General features: G+C 44.6%; 1 protein-coding gene across 8 annotated transcripts in view; it reads left to right on the top strand.

Annotated features, from left to right (window-relative positions):
• Window positions 1–20808, top strand: part of DUS2 (dihydrouridine synthase 2) — a 1012599-nt gene that overhangs the window by 492757 nt on the left and 499034 nt on the right. For all 8 annotated transcript variants that reach the window (XM_077457206.1, XM_077457175.1, XM_077457217.1 and 5 more), the window contains one exon: window positions 2417–2487. In XM_077457206.1, the coding sequence (XP_077313332.1) occupies window positions 2417–2487 (71 nt within the window). The remainder of the gene's footprint in view (window positions 1–2416; window positions 2488–20808) is intronic.

Below are 20808 nucleotides of genomic sequence, written 5' to 3'. Positions count from 1 at the left end.
CCTGGCGGCAATTGGCCTAGAGAATCACATGCTCTCTTCGATAATGGCACTATATTCCCGACCCTTGGCGGCTGTGAGAGTTAATGGCCACCTGTCGAACGCCTCCCCCTTCAGCAATGGCACACGCCAGGGGTGCCCGCTGTCCCCATTGATCTACATTTTAACAATAGAGCCCATTCTAAATAGGCTAAGAGATAACCCAGACATTCAAGGAGTGACAAGGGCAGAGACTTTAAAGTAGCAGCTTTTGCGGATGACATCCTGCTCTCTTTGAAATCTCCTCGCACCTCCCTGCCTTGCCTCCTCAAGGACTTGGAAGCATTTTGGGAAAATCTCTAACCTTAAGATTAACTACACAAAGTCTTATGCCTTAAATGTTTCCCTCCCCCCCCCATGAGGTTGCCCACTGTCAAGAGTCCTTCCCGTTCCACTGGGAAAAGACCACAATTACCTACTTAGGGATTCAGATCCCAACCCGCCAATCGGACCTCTACTCAAACAATTTCCACACGGCCCTCCTTCGGTCCCAAAACCACCTCAAAGATTGGTCAGGCCTGAACGTGTCATGGTTTGGCCGCTTGGCCCTGATCAAAATGATTATCTTACCGCATCTTTTATACCTTATCCAAACAATTCCGATAGCCCTGCCCACATGCTTCTTCTCTGCTTACCGGAAGGCCTGCTCTGCCTTCATCTGGAGAGACTCTCCTCCATGTATCAAATACTCTTGCCTAACATTACCCAAACTCAGAGGTGGAATTGGGCTCCCGGACCTGCACAAATATTACGTTGCGTGCCATCTTACAAGAATTGCTAACTGTAATACACATGCTTTAGATAAGACATGGGTATCCCTGGAAAATGCTTTCTCACCTAAACCTCTACATCTCCTCCCTTGGCTACCTCCAAAACATTGGCCACAGGAACTCCTGACACCTCCGCTCATTTATATGTTATTGATGATGTTTAAAAAAGCTTCAGCCTGTGGATCTTTTGCCCCCATCCCAGGTCCGCTAACCACACTAAGAGGCAGCCGACTTCCCCCCAGTTGACTCCCCCACCTTCCCCCAACATGACTGGCCATCTGACAACATCTTAGCCCTCCATTTCTATTCAAAGGGGAAACCTATCTCTCTTGACAAGCTTAGAGCACTCCCTAAAATTGCTTCCTTTTCTTTCTGGACATATAGACAGATACACCACTTCCTCACTACCCATGCTTCTCAAACTAGTTGGATGAGACAACTTACTCCCTTTGAATCCCTCTGTTACCGCAAGACACCCCAAAGACACCATATTTCTCTATACTCTATACTTTTGGAACCCTCCATCTTGACCCTATCTCTGTCACAAAACTCATGGAATAGAGAGTTACAAACCCCCTTGACAGTTGAGGACTGGACAAAAGTCCATGCATACGCACATAGGGGCTCATTGAATGTCGATATCCAGGAGAACGGCTACAAGATAATTACCAGGTGGTACAGAACACCTTCCCGTCTCCACACATTTTCACCCACCATACCCAATACCTGTTGGAGATGTGGTTCAGAGGTGGGAACCATGTTGCATATCTGGTGGGACTGTCCTAACCTTCGACCCTTTTGGAGGGAGGTCCACAGCTTAATTACGCAGATATCTACCCTCACTCTTGATTATACTCCAGCACAATTCCTCCTACACCACATGTGCCTATCTAAAAAGACCTACTATAATTTCCTCGCCATGCACATGGTCAATGCAGCAAAGTTATGTATTCCTAAACATTGATGTTCATCTAACATTCCGACAATCAGGGAATGGTTCGCTAAGGAGTGGTTCGCTAGAATCTCAAGAATTAGAGATATGGAGGAACTGATCCATATCTTGCAGGAAAGAATGTATAAATTTACATTTACTTGGGCTTGCTGGTCACATTTCATGACTACCGATAAATACCCCAGGCTGAACCGCCTAGTTTTCAGGATTGTGGGGACTTTGACCCTTAAAAATCTCCTTATGCAATGTTTTAAAATGTATACAGGTTACCATTTTTGAGTTACAGAGGAGGTCTACTGCTCTCGCTCTAACGATCGCTGTGATACCTCACGTGTGTGATTTGAACACTGTTTCATATGTGGGCACAACTTAAGTATGCACACGCTTCTGCACCGTGAGCTTGGTGGGACAGGGCAAATTACAGTTTTCTTATTTTTTTTTTCTTATTTTTTTTACTTTTTATATTAAATTACTTAGAACAAACATCTTCAAAACAGATCCTAAAGTAGCACTCTGCAGCCTGAAATATTCATATTATACCAAATTATTATTTAACTCTTCAAGCACTACCCCCTTATGTTCAACATTTTATTGCTGTTTCTGTTACCAATTATGTTTTCTTAATGTTAAACAGTATCTTCGATAATCCATATTTCAGGTGGAAGAAACGGTCAGTCTGGTGAAGATGATTGAAAAAACTGGTGTTGTGGCTATTGCTGTTCATGGAAGGTAGCATCTATATTTTCTTAACACAGATTGTAGTTATTATGTTAGTAATGTCAGATTTCAATTAATAAATGTAATTATACATTGGTTAACCACCTCAATACAGGGCACTTTCCTGCCCAGGCCATTTTTCAGCTTGGAGCGCTGTCACACTTTAAATGACAATTGCACAGTCATGCAGTGTACTGTAACCATATGGAATTTTTATCACTTTCTTCAAACAAATAGAGCTTTCTTTTGGTGGTATTTAATCACTTCTGTTTTTTTTTTTTTTTTTCCTAAAAAAAAAAAAGACAGACAATTTTGAAAAAAAAAAGTTTGTCTTAGTTTCTGTCACTAAATTTTGTAAATAAGTAATTTTTCTCCTTCACTGATGGGCGCTGATGAGGTGGCACTGATGGATACTAATAGGCAGCACTGATGAGGTGGGACATATAAGCACTGATTAGGTGGCACTGATGAGGGGGCATGAATATGCCGCACTGATGAGCACTTATAGGCAACACTGGGTGGCAATGGTGGGCACAGATAGGCAGCACAGGTGGCACTAATGGGCATTGATGGGCAGCACTGAGCATTGATAGGCAAAAGAGATGGTCATTGATAAGCAGCACTGATAGTAAGCACTGACTGGCTTCACTAATGGCCACTGTTTGCTCGCACTGGTGGGCACTTATTGCTGACACTGTGGGGATTTTTATTATAATCAGGTCATGGATGATCAGTGCCCTGATTACATACCTAGATGTCCTATGCGAGGAGATGCTGCTGATCATCTCTCCTCTCCTCACCCTCAGTCAGAGTGAGGCGGGGGCAGCGATTACCAGCATCTCCATGTTTACATGTGACCGGCTGTGATTGGACACAGCCAATCACATGGTTAAAGAGGCGCAGCTGCGCCTCTTTACAGTGTGGTGGAGAGATTGGCTATACATAACCAATTTCACCTGCACTAACACTTGCCCCTTCACCATAATGATATAATGCAACCTTAAATAACCCATGTCTCCCGTGTTCCCCAGTAAACATACATCACCACCATCTCAGCTTCATCTTTCCTTCTTCTACCCTGTCGGGCAGAGAACCTTTCAGCTTTTTATTCACACACAAACAGGAAGCCACAAACAGCATGTGACCTCAACACAGAATATGACCAATTAAGGATATGACAATACAGAAACCCACGACCCCAACAGCCAATCGCTTCCTCCATGCACAATTACATCACAGGGAATGACAAACAGTAAAGGGGAGGGCACTCACAGGATGGGAAAGGGGGGGAGTGCATGCGCCCTGTCTTAATCAGCATGGAGCCCACTCAATACTGTTCAAAGTAAACCGTATCTAATAAGATCATCCTACTTGTTCTTACAGGCTTGAGACAATCTGAGGGGGGGCATTTCTACTGCTGTTGTCAATATACGGTACGAGTGCACGAACAAGGCAGATATCAATGTCCTCTTATAGAAATAGATATGTATCCAAAAGGGGATAGAAAAGTTTGCAAGAGAGATATAATATGTTTCTCTTGTTATGCGGGCTTCACTTCTCTAATGTGCATAGCCATTTGAAGGCAAGAAGCCCAGGGCATTGCACTTGAAAAAAAAGAGAAAATACTGCCCTACTAACTGCCTAGTAAAAAATAAACTAACATAAATATAGAAAGCAGCAGCTACTAAGTGTGATACACACCAAAATGCAAGGGAAAAGAAGAAAAAGCAGAGCTGATAATACTATATCCCCCTAGGGGGAAACCTTAATTAATACGTGAATCTAAATAAGCAAACATGAAATAATGAATACAGATAAAAGATATAATGAATTACCAATTGATGAAATATAAAAGCTACTTAAATTAATGTTTAAATGAATGAATGTGAAAATACATATACATACAGAATTAATTATATGTGCAAAATAAATTATATAAAAATGTGAAAAATAATATATTGGGATGAAATGTCCCAAGTCCAAAGTGAATAAACTCTGATAAAGTCCGATTAATATTTAAAACAAATTGTGCAGTCTTCCATCACCAAAAAGTGCAAACACCACAAAGAATGCACGCTAACCAGATGGCAAGCGTCAATAGCTCACATAAGATACCCGACAGGGTCCCCGTAGTATGTCTCAAATGGCAAAACAGCAGGTCAGAATTACACTGGAACCACACCCGATAGCAAACCAGGGAGACTTTAATTTATGATATGTTGATCTCATTAGCCTTCAGCAAATGAGCCTCACCACGCACTTGTCAAAATCAACTGTGGAGCTCATTCCATTTGGCAGGTGTTGAAAGTTCTATCTTGTAAAGAGCTGTTTCATGTTGTTGCAGTGTCTGGATGCATTTCGTATTTTGATTCGTGTATGCTGCAGAGTCATCCACTGTCTGTTCAATGGCATCCATGTGGGCTCCTAGTCAGCTTTGATGGATGAAGTGATCTGCAAAGCATTTTTTGCGAGACCTGCAGCTAGCATGTCAGAAAAGCTGCTTAGGAGCTGGGTCATTTCATGAGGGTGGATTTGGATCAGGGGTGAGGCCTGCAGGGAGTCAGCAAGGCTGTTAGGAGTGTCCAGTATGGCAGAGTGAGGCATGACCTCGTAATTTCAGTCTCCCTTCAGGTTTGTGACAGGCCGGGTGTGACAAGTGAGGAGGGAGATTGCTGCAGCCTGTCATCGATCTGTGTGTAGCTGATGATTTTATTGTTCAGCCACACAAAGATCACACAGAGTTAAGCCATCCCACACCATTGCAACAAACACCATCTGTCCCTTGTCCAAGCGCACATCAATATCTGTACCAGTGTCCAGTCAACATCTGTCCGTGTCCCAGTGTCCAACATCTGTCCGTGTCCCAGTGTCTGATCAACATCTGTCCGTGTCCCAGTGTCTGATCAACATCTGTCCCAGTGTCCGATCAACATCTATCGGTATCCTGCTGCCTCTCTGGGATCTCCATCCCACCAAAGATCCCGGAACTGAAGCCAGGGAGTCCACCTGCTGACCATATAGGCCACAGAGGACCAGAAGCACTCCGATGACCTGTATGGTGTATGAATCTGAAAGACAAGTGCTATTATTCCCAGTTTCTTCAGTTGTAATCAGCACCATTTTTAAATAGGAAAAGCAACTGAACACACTAATCTTGGTGTTATCGGATGATTTTTGGGCAGAGGAGACATCATGGGTCCAACAGACTTCGGATCTCTCCATAAAGAGTACTTGTCACTGCCTATTGCTATCACGCTATTTTGCTATTAGGTACACTGTGATTAGAAAACCAGACCTAATATTGGTGATGTGCTCTTGGATCTGGTCTGCAGCATCCTCACTGTGTGCCCTACATATTGATACCCAAAATAACATTGTATTAAATACACCCCATTCTTAGTCACGCACGTGATAAATGAATTAGTATTATATTTTAAACACCTTTCATAGGACTGAAAGCTAGTAAGTTTTCTACCCCAGAAATAATTGATTTGCCAAACAGCACACTTCATACAAGGGAAAAACAAAACAAAAAAAAACTCAAGTTGTGAAAGAATTTCTTCTTACGGGGTGGATCTATGACATTGGGGGCAATACAATTTCTCAAGGACACTCCTCCTCTATAAACAGTACCACCATGGGACGTTGAAGTAAACAAGGGCCCAATATAATAATATAATATGCTTAAGCAAGTCCATAAAGAACTGAGTTTGAGTCACCACTAGATTGCTATCCCTTTCCAGAAAGTGTCTCACCACTTACAATCCCTGCCTATGTAAGATGAAAGTATACAAAGATGTGACATCAGCTGTTGCCAAAATGTACCCATCTTTCCACTCAATTGTTCTAAGTAAATTGATAAGATGAGTAGAATCCCTCATGGAGTTTTAATTACTAAAGGCTGCAAATACTCATTATGTACTTTCCAATTCTTGAGGTAACCGAGTCAATGGCACTAAAAAGGTGACCCGGAGGATTATCGGGGTTCTTATGTACCATTGGTAGATAGTACAGGATTGGCACTCACAAAGCAGATATAACCAAAAAAAAAGTTTCCCCTTTCTATTCAATATACCCACCTTATATTCATTGTTTACCAAATCAAGTGACTTTTTATATTTATGCATGGGGTTTTTGGACAAAGACATCCAAAAAATATTAGCCATCTCTTTATTGTATGCTTCCTTACTAAGGAGAACTATGCCTTCTCCTTTGTCTGCAAGGCAGACAGTTAAATTCTTCCATTTACATATTTGCCCAACTCCCATTTCAAGATCATGGATTTTCCTTCAAAGGAATATTTTAAGTGAATCAACATCTTTAAGAACAAGATACTTAAATACCAAAATGAACAAAGCTAAAGCCCTAGAAGGGTTAAATAGCAAAGTATTGGATAGCCCAGAATGTCAGAATATCAACTGATGCCCTATTTTTTTACAAGGTTAGACAATCTGTACCTTTTGACTTACATTTTCCTAATGTATTTTTGAACATCAATAAAAGTTTCAAACTTGTTAAGACTTTTAGTGGAGTGGGGTGGTGTGCTTGTGGGACGTTAGGATAAGTTTCACACCGGGGCCGCCAAACATTAGCACTAAAGTTGCACTAGTTTTTGCAGCACTTTTCGGTTGCTAGCGGGGTGCTTTTTAACCCCCTCTAGTGGCCAAAGGGGTTAAAAGTGCCTGTGTTGCGGCGCTTCCAAATCGCTTTTCAGATGCTTTGGAAGTTCAATGGGCTGGGCATTTTGGGAGCACTGTATACAGCACTCCCAAACTGCCCCAAACTGCCCCAAAAATTCTGCTTGCAGAACTTATCCTAACGTCCCACAAGCACACCACCCCACTCCAATGTGAAAAGTCACACTGAAATGAATGGGAGGCAGTTTTCAGGCATTATTTAGAGGCTATTTCTAGAGCTAAAACACTTGAAAACCACCTCAGTGTGAAAGTAGCCTTATTAAGAACATCATGTTCTTTCTGAGTTAAAGTCGCCCCACTAAAGTTGAAGATTTCTCTATCATTCACATTCTCCTTCTTTTTGACTTCCTTCTCCTCCACCCTCCTAGGGGGAGACACAGTGTGAAACGCCAAAGCTATTGGTTAAGGCCTGACTCCAGGCTGGTTTCGAGTATGGTTGGCCTAAGTACCTTTCCCATTTTATTAATGCAGATGAACGTAGTGGTTGAATATTAGATTGGAGTAGGTAATAGAATAGGGAGTTCCCACCTTTCTGGGTAGACTTCTTATAATACAGATCCCATGCTAATTTGCGTAAGGGATAGTGTCAGATTTCAAGGGACAAATAAAATGCTTGATTTGGAACATTTTATATGCATTCTTGTGTTTTACCTCACCAGGAAACCCCGCTAGGGAGGAGTTTCCCTCATCAAGCCATGTTTTCACAGATGAGGTTGGTATCAAAGTTCTAAAGTTTGGAGGGGAATATCATAGACTAAGATCTGCTCATATTTTACTAAGAGACTCCTCCATTCTGCTAAAGAAGCTGAAATAGAGGGATGTTCCGCCAGATATAATGGTTGCTTAGTTGCTGCCCAAAGGTCCCTTCCATTAGTCATAATTTTCACAAGCAATACCCATTGTTTAACCAAGGCCAGGGTTAGCTATGCTATAATTTGGTAGAGTAGCACTGCTCTTTAGTAGTCTTTAATTGCTGGTACTCCCATGCCCCTCTGGATCTATGCTTGGTAAGCATTTGGAAAGAAAATCTTGCTAAAGTGCCCTTTCAAATAAAGAAACAGCAAGCACTATAAATTTTTCATAAAAAAATAAATAAAAAATAGCCAATAAAGTAATTGGTACTGTTCTAAATAGAACATTTTTGGCAGTACAACTATCTTGAAAATCGCTATCCAATCCAAACCATTATATCTCATATCTAGCAAAAAAAGTTCTGCCTGAACAAAGTGTAATAAACTTTTATAATTGACCTCATATAATCTATGGCAATGACAGTTAGCTGGACTCCTAGATATTGGATTCTGTCCGACTCCCAATCACACAGAAATTAGATTTTCAGTTTAGCACGACTGATACTATTGATATTTGATGTAAGTGCATGGCATTTTGATATATTCATTTTTTTTTTTTAAATGTATGTTTATTGAAAAAAATAAAATGTTTACACAGCAGAAAAAATATACTTCTGGTATAAACAGTCAATATTGTCATTGCAAATTTAACATCAAGATCCGCTGCAGGTGGGTTATAAAGTGTTAAGGCACATATAAATCACGGTTGGGGGGGGGGAGGGGATACACCACAGGTTTGAATACGAGAGTTGCATAGATAAAATATAAACTGCAAGTTGTAAAATAAGTATGTAATGTGAATCCTGAGACCGAACCCTGATAAAACACTCCTGGAGGTTTGTATCACTATATCAGGGTGCTGTCTCCGGGTTGAACGGGGAGTTATCCCACCTATCCCATATTTTTGAGAATTTGGGTAAGGAATCCTGTACCAGTGCAGTCATGCGTTCCATCCTGCGTACTTGCGCAATGGCGGAGATTAGCTGTGTGTGCATAGGGGGGATGGGAGACAGCCAGAGGGCAGGTATTACTCTTTTGGCAGCTAAGAGAATAAATGCCATCAGCTTCTTGGTGTGTTTAGATAGAGCCGGAATTGGCAGGCCTAATAGTGCATAGGGTCTAAAGGGATATCTATCATTAGCACTGATTGGAGTAGGGATTGGACCGAGGACCAGAAAGGTACAATTATTGGACATCTCCAGAAAATATGATAATGGGTGCCTTCATTTCGCAGACACCTCCAGCACAGTCTAGATAATGAGGGATCATATTTATGTAACACTTTGGGGTTCTGTACCAAAACATCAAGACCTTATAGGCCGTCTCTCTCTGCTCCCCGCACCTGGAGACTTTACAAGTGGACGTCCAGATCTCTTGCCATTGAGAGTGGGATAAAGAAGTTGGTAAAATCTTGGCCCACCTCTTCATATAGAGGTGGGAATCCATTGTAGGTGAGATCGAATTGTGGAGTATCTTATATATGGAGGATATGAGGCCTTTCTGATAAGGGCCCTGAGTGCACAAAGTCTCAAAGACGCTAGGTTTATCTAAGGTCATAGTAGGTGATTTGGAATGAAAATGGTGTTTGAATTGGAGGTATGAAAAGCAGAGCTGATTTGGAATGTCATGTTTATTTTGAAGCTCTGGGAAGGGCAGAAGTTTACGGGACATTGGGTGCACCAAGTGGCGAAGTTTGAATATGCCCGATTTAAACCATGAGAACATATTCTTCGCAGAGAGGCTATCTGGCAGGTCGGGTTGAAGATAACATTCAACAGGGGTGGGCATGGAGAAGAGAGAGAGAACTTCCTATGACATTTTTTCCATATGGACAAGGTAAATAGCATTGGCCCAAGGTTTATGCTTCTGAGTTGAGCTATGGAAGAGGATAGATCTGACCACAACATAGAACAGGGATGAACAGGACTGGTAACACTCATCTCTAGTTCCAACCATCTAATGGTAGCGAAATACGACAACCAGGAGATGGTTGCCAAGAGGTGGGTTGCATAGTAATACTTCACAATGTCAGGTGCTCCCAGTCTTCCATGGGAACGTGGGGCGTAAACCACCATGTGAGCAATTCTATGTGATTTATTCCCCCATATAAATTTAGTGAAGGCCCGTTGGATATTTCTGAGCTGTGGCATGGGAATAGCGATTGGTAAAGTTTTGAAGAGGTATATGAATTTAGGAAGTATGGCCATTTTGAGTACGTTAATCCTACCTAGAAGGGACAGAGGGCAGGCTATCCATCCACGGAGTAAGCTGTGTGTTTCTGCAATTAGGGAGATAAAATTAGCTTCGTATAGAGAGTAGTATGACGCCGTTAAATGAATGCCAAGGTATTTAAGGGACACAGGGCACCAGTGATAGGGGAAATTGTGCTGTAAAGAAGCGAGGAGCGAGGGAGGTATATGGATGGGAAACGCTTCAGTTTTAGTTGTATTAACTTTATACCCCGAGAGTTTGCTGAATGTGTCTAAGAGGGCGTGAAGGTTGGGGAGGGAGATGTGTGGCCTCGTCAGGGTGAGGAGTATATCGTCAGCAAAGAGAGGCAACTTGTACTCCTTCTGTCTCAGTGAGACTCCGCTTACATCTGGGCTCTCCCGGATGGCTGCAGCTAGAGGCTCAAGGCATAATATAAACAGTAAGGGGGAAAGGGGACAGCCCTGTCTGGTGCCATTACTGTGTGTAAATAATGGAGATACATAAGAAGCCAATTGAACCTGGGACGTGGGAAGAGAATATAGAGCCTGTAGGGCCGACAAGAAGGAACCAGAGAAACCAAAACGCTTAAGCGTGGCAAACATGTAAAGCCCCATACACACGATCAGATTTTCTGCTGATTTTTGTCTTCAGATTTACCAAAACCATGTAGTTCAAGGGCCTGCCTGATTGTATACACATTGAAACTCCTAAGGTTTGACCTCATATTATATTCTTTTGGTAAATCTGAAGGAAAAAGTCAGCAGAAAATCTGATAGTGTGTATGGGGCTTAAGGCCACCCAAGCCTGTCAAATGCTTTTTACGCATCTAAGCTTAGGATAATGGCATGGCGAGATGTTTTGTCGAGCAAGTCTATGAGGTCAATGGTGCATCTGGTGTTATCACCCGCCCGTCTTCCCAGAACAAATCCCACCTGATCGTTATGGACCAGGGTAGGAATCATAGAGGAGAGTCTGTTGGCTAAAATTTTTGTAAAAATTTTATAATCGGAGTTGAGTAAGGCTATGGGCCTGTAGTTGTCCGGTATAGTGGGCGATTTGCCCGGTTTCGGGATAACTGTGATATGTGCATGTAAAAACTGGGGGTGGGGTTTAATACCTTTCCGTAGGGAAGCAAAAAGGTTCAGTAAATGAGGACTCAGGGTCAGTAGGAAAGTTTTATAATAGAGATAGGGTAACCCATCAGGACCCGGGGATTTATGGGAAGGTAGTTCTTTCACAACTGCCGCTAGCTCTTCTGACGTGATAGTTGCATTAAGGGAGTCAACTTGGGATGATGACAGCACAGGTAATTTTAAAGAGGCACAGAAAGCATCAAAATTCTCCTGAGTAAACAGATGTTTGGGATCTGAGGCTAGGCAGTTATACAGTTTTTTATAAAACACACCGAAAACCTTAGACATTGTTAAGGGGCAGTGAGTTGGAGTGCCATCCGCCTGAATAAGGAGTTCAGGATAAGAATGGAACGGGCGGGGTTTGAGCTTGTTCACCAACATCCTGTGAGGTTTGTTGGCGAACTCATAAAACTTTTGTTTTGCCCAAAGTAGGGCTTTGGAGCATTTATGCATGTCTAAGGACTTTAACCGTTCACGTAGAGAGGTCACTGTGCGTAGGCATGGCACCGTAGAAGAGGCCAAGAGCAGAGCTTCTGCTTTTCGCAATTGAGATGATGTCTAGTCTCTGTGCTGAAGAGTCACGCTTAAGGCGGGAGCCGGCTGAGATACACAAGCCTCTAAAAAAGGCCTTATGTGCCTCCCATAGGGTGGACACGTCCTGCACAGACCCTTCGTTCAGTTGAAAAAATTTGGTTAGGGGGGCGCATGCGCGAAGCTCACCATGACGGACGCATCCCGTTAGAGCTCCGCTCTCACCGCCGCAATCCCGAGCTATAATTTTGCAATCCCAGGCGGCCATCACTTCCACCGTTGTGGACCCCCGTAGCGGATCGCCCTGCGCTTCACCCGGAATGGTTTTGACCGGCCACCGGGGCAAAAATAAGCCGAAACCGATCAAAGAAGCACTGGCGCGTGCTTCCTCCAAAATGGCGGCGAAGGCCTCAGCGGCGGCCCAGCTCATCACCAACCCGCACCATCATGAGAGCAGCGAGGAGGAGGACATCTCAGCAGAGTGCACAGACGCACCGCAACCTACCTCACAGACAGGTATGTCTCAGGCTGACTTCCTGAAGCACATGGAGACCATGCTACACAAGGCCCTCAAAGCCACATCTGACCAAATAACAGACAGACTCACCCGCGAGATCCGTGACCTAGGCCAGCGCACTGCCGACCTCGAAACAAGAGCAGACGACACGGAGCTCACAATACAAGAACTGGTCCGTGATCAAGCGAGTCTCCGCGATGACAACGCGGTCCTCCTATCCCGTTTGGAGGACGCGGAAAATCGTTCGCGAAAATCAAACCTTCGCCTTCGGGGCATCCCCGAGACCGTGGACGATTTGCAGTCTTTCACTACAGCTCTTTTCCAGGAACTGTCCCCGTCGATTCCGATCGAACGTCTTGAATTCGATCGGATCCATAGAGCACTAACGCGTCGTCAACCCGAAGGTCCCCCACGAGATATAATCGTGAAACTTCACTACTTCCGAACGAAAGAGCAATTGATCTCGGCCGCACGAAACAAGCAAGACCTACTGTTCCAAGGCCACGCATATCAGCTCTTCACCGATCTTGCTCCCTCGACGATTGCGAAGAGACGTGCCATGAAACCACAGCTCCAAATATTGATGCAACACCAGATAAAATATGCTTGGCGCTTTCCTTTTGCGCTCCACTTCTCCCACCAAGGCCAACAACATACCTGTTCCTCACCCGAGGCCCTACAGAATCTATTGGAGACTCTCCACCTTGTCGCACCTGAACCTCAAGATACATCTCTTCCCCGCACTCCAGCTCGTCCTGCTCCCTATTCCTACGCAGCCACACCAAGGCGGAACCGCCAAGCTACTCCAAGCTCCTCTTCTGTCAAGCGGGACACCCCTAAACGCTCCTCCAGCGTAGGCTTCCCTAGCCCGAAGATTTTTATTCCCCGCTGACGAACGCCATTTACAGCTTTTTTGTTCTGCTTTTTTGCTCTGGCGACTTCGCTTTTTTGAGCCGCCAGTTTTTGGGATTTGCAAACCCTGATCTCCCCACAGAACTCTGTTTATCTCATGTTTTTCTTGTTCTAGCATAGACATCTCTACCAACCATACGACTCTTCTGACAGCTTTACTAAAGCTACAACGTAAAGGAAATTATATACCCCCCCTTCCCCCCCCCCCTCTTTTTTATTTTTTTATTTTTTTATATATACTCTTTGATCTATTTTTATCTCCCATACTGTTTCCTCACAGTAAATTGTTCTACTGTGACCGAAACTCCTTGACACCCCCTTTATTTGCACTTATAATGCCACATTTATCTGGTAGAGTTTGTTGATGTTAAGTTTTAATTCCTTCGTTGCATTGTTCAATGATACTTTTACGGGCACGCGGCGGTGAGCCGTCACTGCTCCCCCCATTTGTTGATGCACACCCCGCCTGTCTGGCCTTTGGTCGGGCGGACTGCAACACCTACTTGTTGGGCGGTGCGCTCTTGCTCACACCGCCTCACACCTCTCCCCCCCCCACAAAAACGTCCCCCCCTCTTACATTTTCTTTCCCTTTACCCTGCCCCTCCCTTCCCTCACTTTCTCCTTGGCTGGTCGGCCCGCTCGGGCCCTAATTGGTCCCATGAGCATATTCTCTCTCTTACACTATGGCCCCCCTAAATATTTTGTCCTTGAATGTTAAAGGACTCAACTCACCGCAGAAACGGGTCAAGGCATTTCGCACGTTCCTTACTTTGAAAGCCGGTATAGTGGCTCTCCAGGAAACCCATTTCTCCACGCACGCTACCCCCAAATTCTTCCACTCCAAATATCCCCAAGTCTTTACGGCCTCTGCAGACACAAAACACAGAGAGGTCCTTCTTGCCTTTCACCATACCCTTCTATTCACCCCCAGAACTGAAATTAAAGACCCCGAGGGTCAATACCTTATACTCACAGGTCTACTCCAGGACACGGCTGTCACAATAGTCTCCTATTATGCTCCTAACACGAATCCCAACCCGTTTTTCTCCCACCTTCTTCAGATCATCCGAACACACCAAGTCGGTACCCTATTCATGTGCGGCGATTCCAACCTAGTCCTTTACCCACACTTAGATAGGTCACCCTACTCTCCAGAACAACTCGCCCCCTCTATGAAACTCTGCAAACAATTCCAAAAGGCGGCATTGGTAGACACCTGGAGAGAATGCAATCCCCTTAAGAAAAATTTTACCTTCTACTCCAACCCCCATAAGTCTTTCTCTAGAATAGACCATATTTTTATACCCATAGCATCTGCTCCCACTCTCCTTCACTCACGTATATATCCCATCACTTGGTCAGACCACTGCGCTACAATCACGACTGTTTCCTCCATTATCCCTCCACCCGTTAGTAGAGAATGGAGCATGAACGAAACACTCCTTTCCAATCAATCATATTGCTTGGATATCCAGGTAGCCCTCACGGAATATCTCACCCATAACACCACCCCACTCTCCTCTGGGAGGCCCATAAACCGGTTATCAGGGGCACGTGTATCTCTGTCGCTTCACACCTCAAGAAGATCAGGAAAGAGAGATACTGCCAACTAGAGGCCACCCTCCACCAACACTATCTCTCTTTCCAATCTGACCCCACGGTTTCTAATAGGTTAGCGTTTGAGAAAACGAAATTAGAGTTGGACCTACTTTTGACTGAAGAGGCTGACAAACAAATACGTAGATCTTCCCACACTGCCTACATCAAAGCCAACAAGCCCGATACTTTTTTGGCGATGCGGCTAAGGAATCCCGAGAAATCTTACAAGCCCATCAGACTTCGAATATCACAAAAAGGACCCACTAGTAACCCCGCTAAAATTCTCACTGAGTTCAGCACTCAATTATCTAAACTATACGCAGCCAAACCCCCTCCTCTACCTCTCAAGCTGACGCTCTGCTCCATCCTCTGCAACTACCCCAACTATCTTCTACAAATCTCGACTCTATTGAAGCCCCCATTACCTTGACTGAAGTTCTAACGGCCATTAAAACCCTTAAATCCCGTAAGCGCCCCGGACCTGACGGCCTACCTGCAGCCTATTACAAAAAATTCTCTGATACACTAGCCCCACTCCTAACTAACTCTTTTAACTCTATTCTCCAAGATCAGTCTCTAGGCAGGGACACATTGACAGCTATTATTACCATGATCCCCAAACCCAATTCTGACCATTCAATATGGTCTAATTTTAGGCCCATTTCCTTGCTCAACGTAGAAGTCAAGATCCTTGCTAAGGTCTTGGCTCTACGCTTGAACCCGCTTATAGGTAGGTTGATACATAAAGACCAAGTGGGATTCATCCCTCAGAGGCAGGCTAGTGATAATATCCGTCGCGTGATACTCCTCCAGCATATAGCAAAATCAAGAAACATTCCTATGCATTTGCTCTCGCTCGATATACGCAAAGCATTCGACACAGTATCCTGGCAATACCTTCACTACATTTTACAACGTTGGGGTTTCGGCCCCCACTTCCTACGTTGGATAGACGCTTTGTATGCCCAACCCCAAGCCTACGTTAGATATGCTGGCTCACGCTCATCACCCTTTCCTATACAAAGGGGGACAAGGCAGGGATGCCCCCTCTCCCCCATCCTATTCGCGTTGGCGATAGAATCCCTGGCGGCTCTGATTAGGGCGCACCCCGATATACGCGGTCTCGAACTAGCCTCGACATCTCACAAGTTATGCTTGTTTGCCGACGACGCCCTGCTTTTCATCACAGCCCCCCACACTACTTTACCTAATCTTTGTAAACTTTTAGATAGTTTCGCTACAATATCAGGCCTAGAAGTTAACCAAACTAAATCCAGGGCCCTCAATGTGTCCCTGCCAACGGATGAATTTATACGGCTACAAAGTAACTTCCCTTTTTTATGGTCCTCGTCCTCTATTCCCTACCTAGGCATTCAATTGACAAATGATCCATCCTCCCTCTATCGCTCAAATTACCTTCCTTTACTCAGGAAATTTGCGAGTAGCTTCTTGGCAGCCGCTTTGTGTCTCGTGGCTGGGTAGAATTACAGCGGTCAAAATGTCTCTTCTACCTAAATTACTCTACCTTTATAGGGTTCTCCCCATCACGGTTCCCCCATATTTCCATCGTGTTATACAAAATAAGACTCTTAAATATATTTGGGAACCAACTAGACCGAGAATCACTAGATCCGTCCTCTTCCGCCACGGGACACAGGGCGGCCTAGGGGTGCCCAATTTCTCACAATACTATCGAGCAGCTCAGGTGGCTCAACTAGCTCTTTATCACGCTAAATCAGAAGTTCCCCTGTGGGTTAGCCTTGAAGCTGTAGATGTCCACCCCATTGCCATTTCTAACCTACTCTGGTTACCCCATTCCAAGAGAGGCTCCCTTACAAATCCAGTAACTGTGCATTCTTTGAAAATATGGGACGCAACTCGCAAATCTTCCGCACTCATATCCACACACACTCCATTACTATCTATTTTTGGTAACCCGCTCTTCCCTCCAGCTTTCACTGAACCAGGCCTTTTTACAACCTGGTCCGGAGCAGGCATAACTAGAGTCTCAGATCTTCTGAAGGGTGGCTTGCCAAAAACATTCCAGGAACTCCATGAACAATATCACCTTCCTCGTACGGAATACTTCCGTTACCTTCAGATTCTACATTTCTTACAATCCCTGCCTAAGCCCAGTCCGACTCAACACCATATGTCATTCTATGAAAAGATATGCGACTCAGACCCACATGCCCCAGGTGTCATATCACAACTATATGCCCACCTCACTCTCCCCCCCCCTCCCTTCCACCATATGCAACAAGATGGTTGACTGATCTTTCTAGAGACCTAGACGTTGACACCTGGGGCGAGATTTGGACCAATACCAAAAACGCATCTCAAAATGTTGTTGCCTCTGAGGCCAATTTTAAAGTATTAATGCGTTGGTACCTAGTTCCAGCTAGAATCGCCAAATACGTTCCAGGATACTCGGCGTTCTGTTTTAGGGGCTGCACCACTGTTGGCACCCACTTGCACATCTGGTGGACGTGCCCGATAGCCCAACAATTCTGGGTGGCGGTGTTTCAAATGGCATCCACTTTATTCAAATTCACTTTACAACCAGACCCTGTTATTGCTATACTTAACAAATCTCCTGAATGCTGCACTCGTAATCAACTGAAGCTCTTCCTCCAACTTACCACTGCAGCGAAACAAACCATAGCACACGCCTGGAAGACCACAACTTTACCCCTGCCCGCTTTTAAGAATAGGGTAACACAAGCTATGATTCATAGCAGGACTGAGGCCAAATTCCTTGACCGCCTCCCCAGACATAATAAAATCTGGCAACCATGGGCCGATCACTTTTTGCCTATTAATGTTGATTTAGATACGTTGGACTGCTGATGTAGCATGTTCAACGTTACCCGAACCTTTGTTCTTTACGGACCCCCGTGCCCGGGCGGGCCGGCCAGCCTCCCTCCCCCTGTCCACTCTCCTTCCCCATTCCTCCCTACTTCACATTTCCTACCTCTTTCTCTTCCTCTCCTTTTCTCATTATATCCCCCCCACCGAAAATTTTCCATCACACAGTATGACGATCCCTACCCGGGATCGACCCACAAATTCAGGAAGGCTCTGTCTCTCGCCTTAAGTGTCTCTTAACTTATAACCTTCCTTATCATATATTTGTTGTGCATTTTTAATGTATCTTTTCGTGACCACTCTACTTTACTGTTCGGGTTTTGACGCCCATTGTGTATGCAAAGTATTTGTTACATTATCGCAAAATGATCTGTAATCCTGCACTTCAACAAGTGATCTGCACTGTGTAACTGTTATGATGCATGTTAATAAAATGTGTTACCAGAAAAAATGTGGTTAAATTTTGGGATAAATGAGTTTCAGTGACCGGGTTGCATAGGAGAAAGTCATTAAGTCTCCAGTGACAGGTTCTGGGTGTGGAGGAGGAAAGTGTAAGGTTAAGTTGAACAGAGGCGTGATCTGACCACGTCATGGGGTTTAATTCAGATGCTACTGCAGACGTTACTAGGGGGGGGCGTAAAAAAGATATAGTCCAGTCTGGATTACATTTTGTGTGGAGGGGAGTAGAAAGAGAATTGCCTTGTGTAGGGTGTTTAATCCTCCAGATATCCAATAAGTTGTGAGACCTAATGAGTTTGCGAAATGCATTAGATTGACGTTCCGTTTTAGAGGAGGGATTTTCAGAGAACAGAGTTTGTCTGTCCCTTCTAGAGGACATGGTCATATTGAAGTCCCCTCCGATAATCATAAAGGGCTGATCATATGTGCCCAGACTCCCAAGGACCTCAGTGAGGAATTGAATCTGACCCGAGTTGGGAGCATAAATATTGATCACAGTAAGAGAACGGGAGAGGTAGTCACAGTCCAGGAGAATGTATCTACCCTGTGGGTCAATAAATGAGGATTTTATCCGTAGCGGACATGTTTTTTTGATCAGGATTGCGACCCCTGCTTTACCAGAGGGGTCAGAAGCCATGAAGGAATTTGGAAAAAGTTTGGCAGCAAATTTAGGAGAACCCCCTGGGCGGAAATGGGTCTCCTGGACTAGGACCACGTTTGCGGCTGAGGACTTGAACTCCTTCAGAGCTAACCAACGCTTGTGAATCGAGTTCAAGCCCTTAACATTGTAAGTAAGAACCCTTAAAGCCATCGTTTATAAAATAGCTTTAGCTCAAGGTAATCATAATAAACAAACATTAGCCAAAAATATCCGTACAAACCAAGGAAGTACTTGGCTCCGTGGTGTATCCTGGGAAAGGAAAGCAAGTAATAGCATATAACAACAACAATGTAGTTAGAGAGTGAAAAATAATGCGACCAAAACGAGCCAAAAGTGAAAAAAAAGGCCTAAAAAAAAAGAAAAGCAAACCAAAAATTGTAGAAAAAGAGCCTGGGGGGTAAAAACCACCCAGGAGGCCACAGCCGTGGAACAGAGGGAGGCACATCAGGGGTTCCAGCTCATCTGGAGTGACCCCCGCCACCTTCCAGTAACAATAACAAGTAACAGAAATGTTATACTATAGTCCCAAAGATCAAAGATAGGGGGAAAAAAACGACAACCCATGGATATGGGTGTAAATACCCCCAATTAGGGGAAAACATGGTGAAATAAGGGCCGAGGCTGGATCTGACCAGACACAAGATATGAAAGTTCTCTTCAAGGAGGGAGTCTGGGAAACGGACTCCGCTGGGGAGTAGAGAAGGATTTCTGCGACTTTTGACGAGTCCGGCCTGGAATAGATGTGGGTCTGGGTGTCATCAGGAGTGGAGTGGGATCTTCATCAGGTTACGGCGGTAGACCCAAGTTGTGGATGAATGCTTCACTTTCCTGGAGGTCCCTCATGGAGTATTGAATCCCATCTTTAGTAGCCGAAAGACGAAAGGGGAAACCCCAGCGATCTGGGAACTGGTGGTTCTGCAGGTGTGTAGTCACAGGGCGGAAGCTGCAACGTTTGGCAAGGGTGATTTGAGATAAGTCACTGAAAATTTTAATCTTGGCCCCCTTAAATTCCAGTTGAGATTTATTGCGAGTGGCCACGGTCAAAGCTTCTTTGCTATCATAGTAATGAAAGTGTACAATGATGTCTCTAGGGTTAGCTCCAGCAGGGGGTTTTGGGGCTAAGGATCTGTGTGCACTATCTAGTCTCCAGTCTATATCCGGAATTCGAGGAGCGATGACATTGAAGAGACTAAGTAGATACGGTCTGATCTCTCCCTCCCTGACGGCCTCTGGGACCCCTCTTATGCGTAGATTTTGACTGCGTTCCCTGTTCTCCAGGTCTTCTTGTTGGGACTGAAGCTGAGAGACAGATTGCTTCAAATCGGCGTTGTCTTCTTCTAAAACATGCACATATTGTATCAAGTCATCAAATTTTGTTTCAAGGACGTCAGTCCGTTCAACTATTTGAGCAAGCTCCCCCCGCAACTCGTGAGCAAGTTTACCAATTTCCTTAAAAACATTGCTGGTTAGGTCTTGCAGAAGAACTCGCAATTTGTTGTCCAGAACTTCTACTGTCACGGGGGCAGACATTATGTCTGATTGGCTGCCCGTCAGCGTTTGTGGACTGACTTGTACTGTCAATTGGGAGGCCACCTGTGCATATGTGGAAGAACCTGGAGAAGGGGACGGGGAAGCTGACCTGCTCAGAAAGCGGTCTAGAGTCTGTGAGGGCCGTAGATCCGGAGACAGACTGAGGAAGGTGCTTAGGCCAGTATTTAACCATAAGGCATTGGGACTAGGTATATATTAGGCACATGTGGTGCCCCCCATGCAGAGGTATTGGTTGCGCGTTGAGGGGGGGGCATAGGAAGGTGGCAAAGGTCAACGTAGAATGATTACATAGCTGTCAACTTAGGAGACCCGGGATGTGTCCCCAATATAGATATCTGTAACA

Source organism: Lithobates pipiens, unplaced genomic scaffold (genome assembly GCF_037356315.1).
Source record: "Lithobates pipiens isolate NorthernLeopardFrog02 unplaced genomic scaffold, aLitPip1_a1.2 Scaffold_10, whole genome shotgun sequence".
NCBI lineage: Eukaryota > Metazoa > Chordata > Amphibia > Anura > Ranidae > Lithobates > Lithobates pipiens.
The sequence above is the reverse complement of the archived record's forward strand: the minus strand, read 5'-3'. Positions and strand labels throughout refer to the sequence as shown.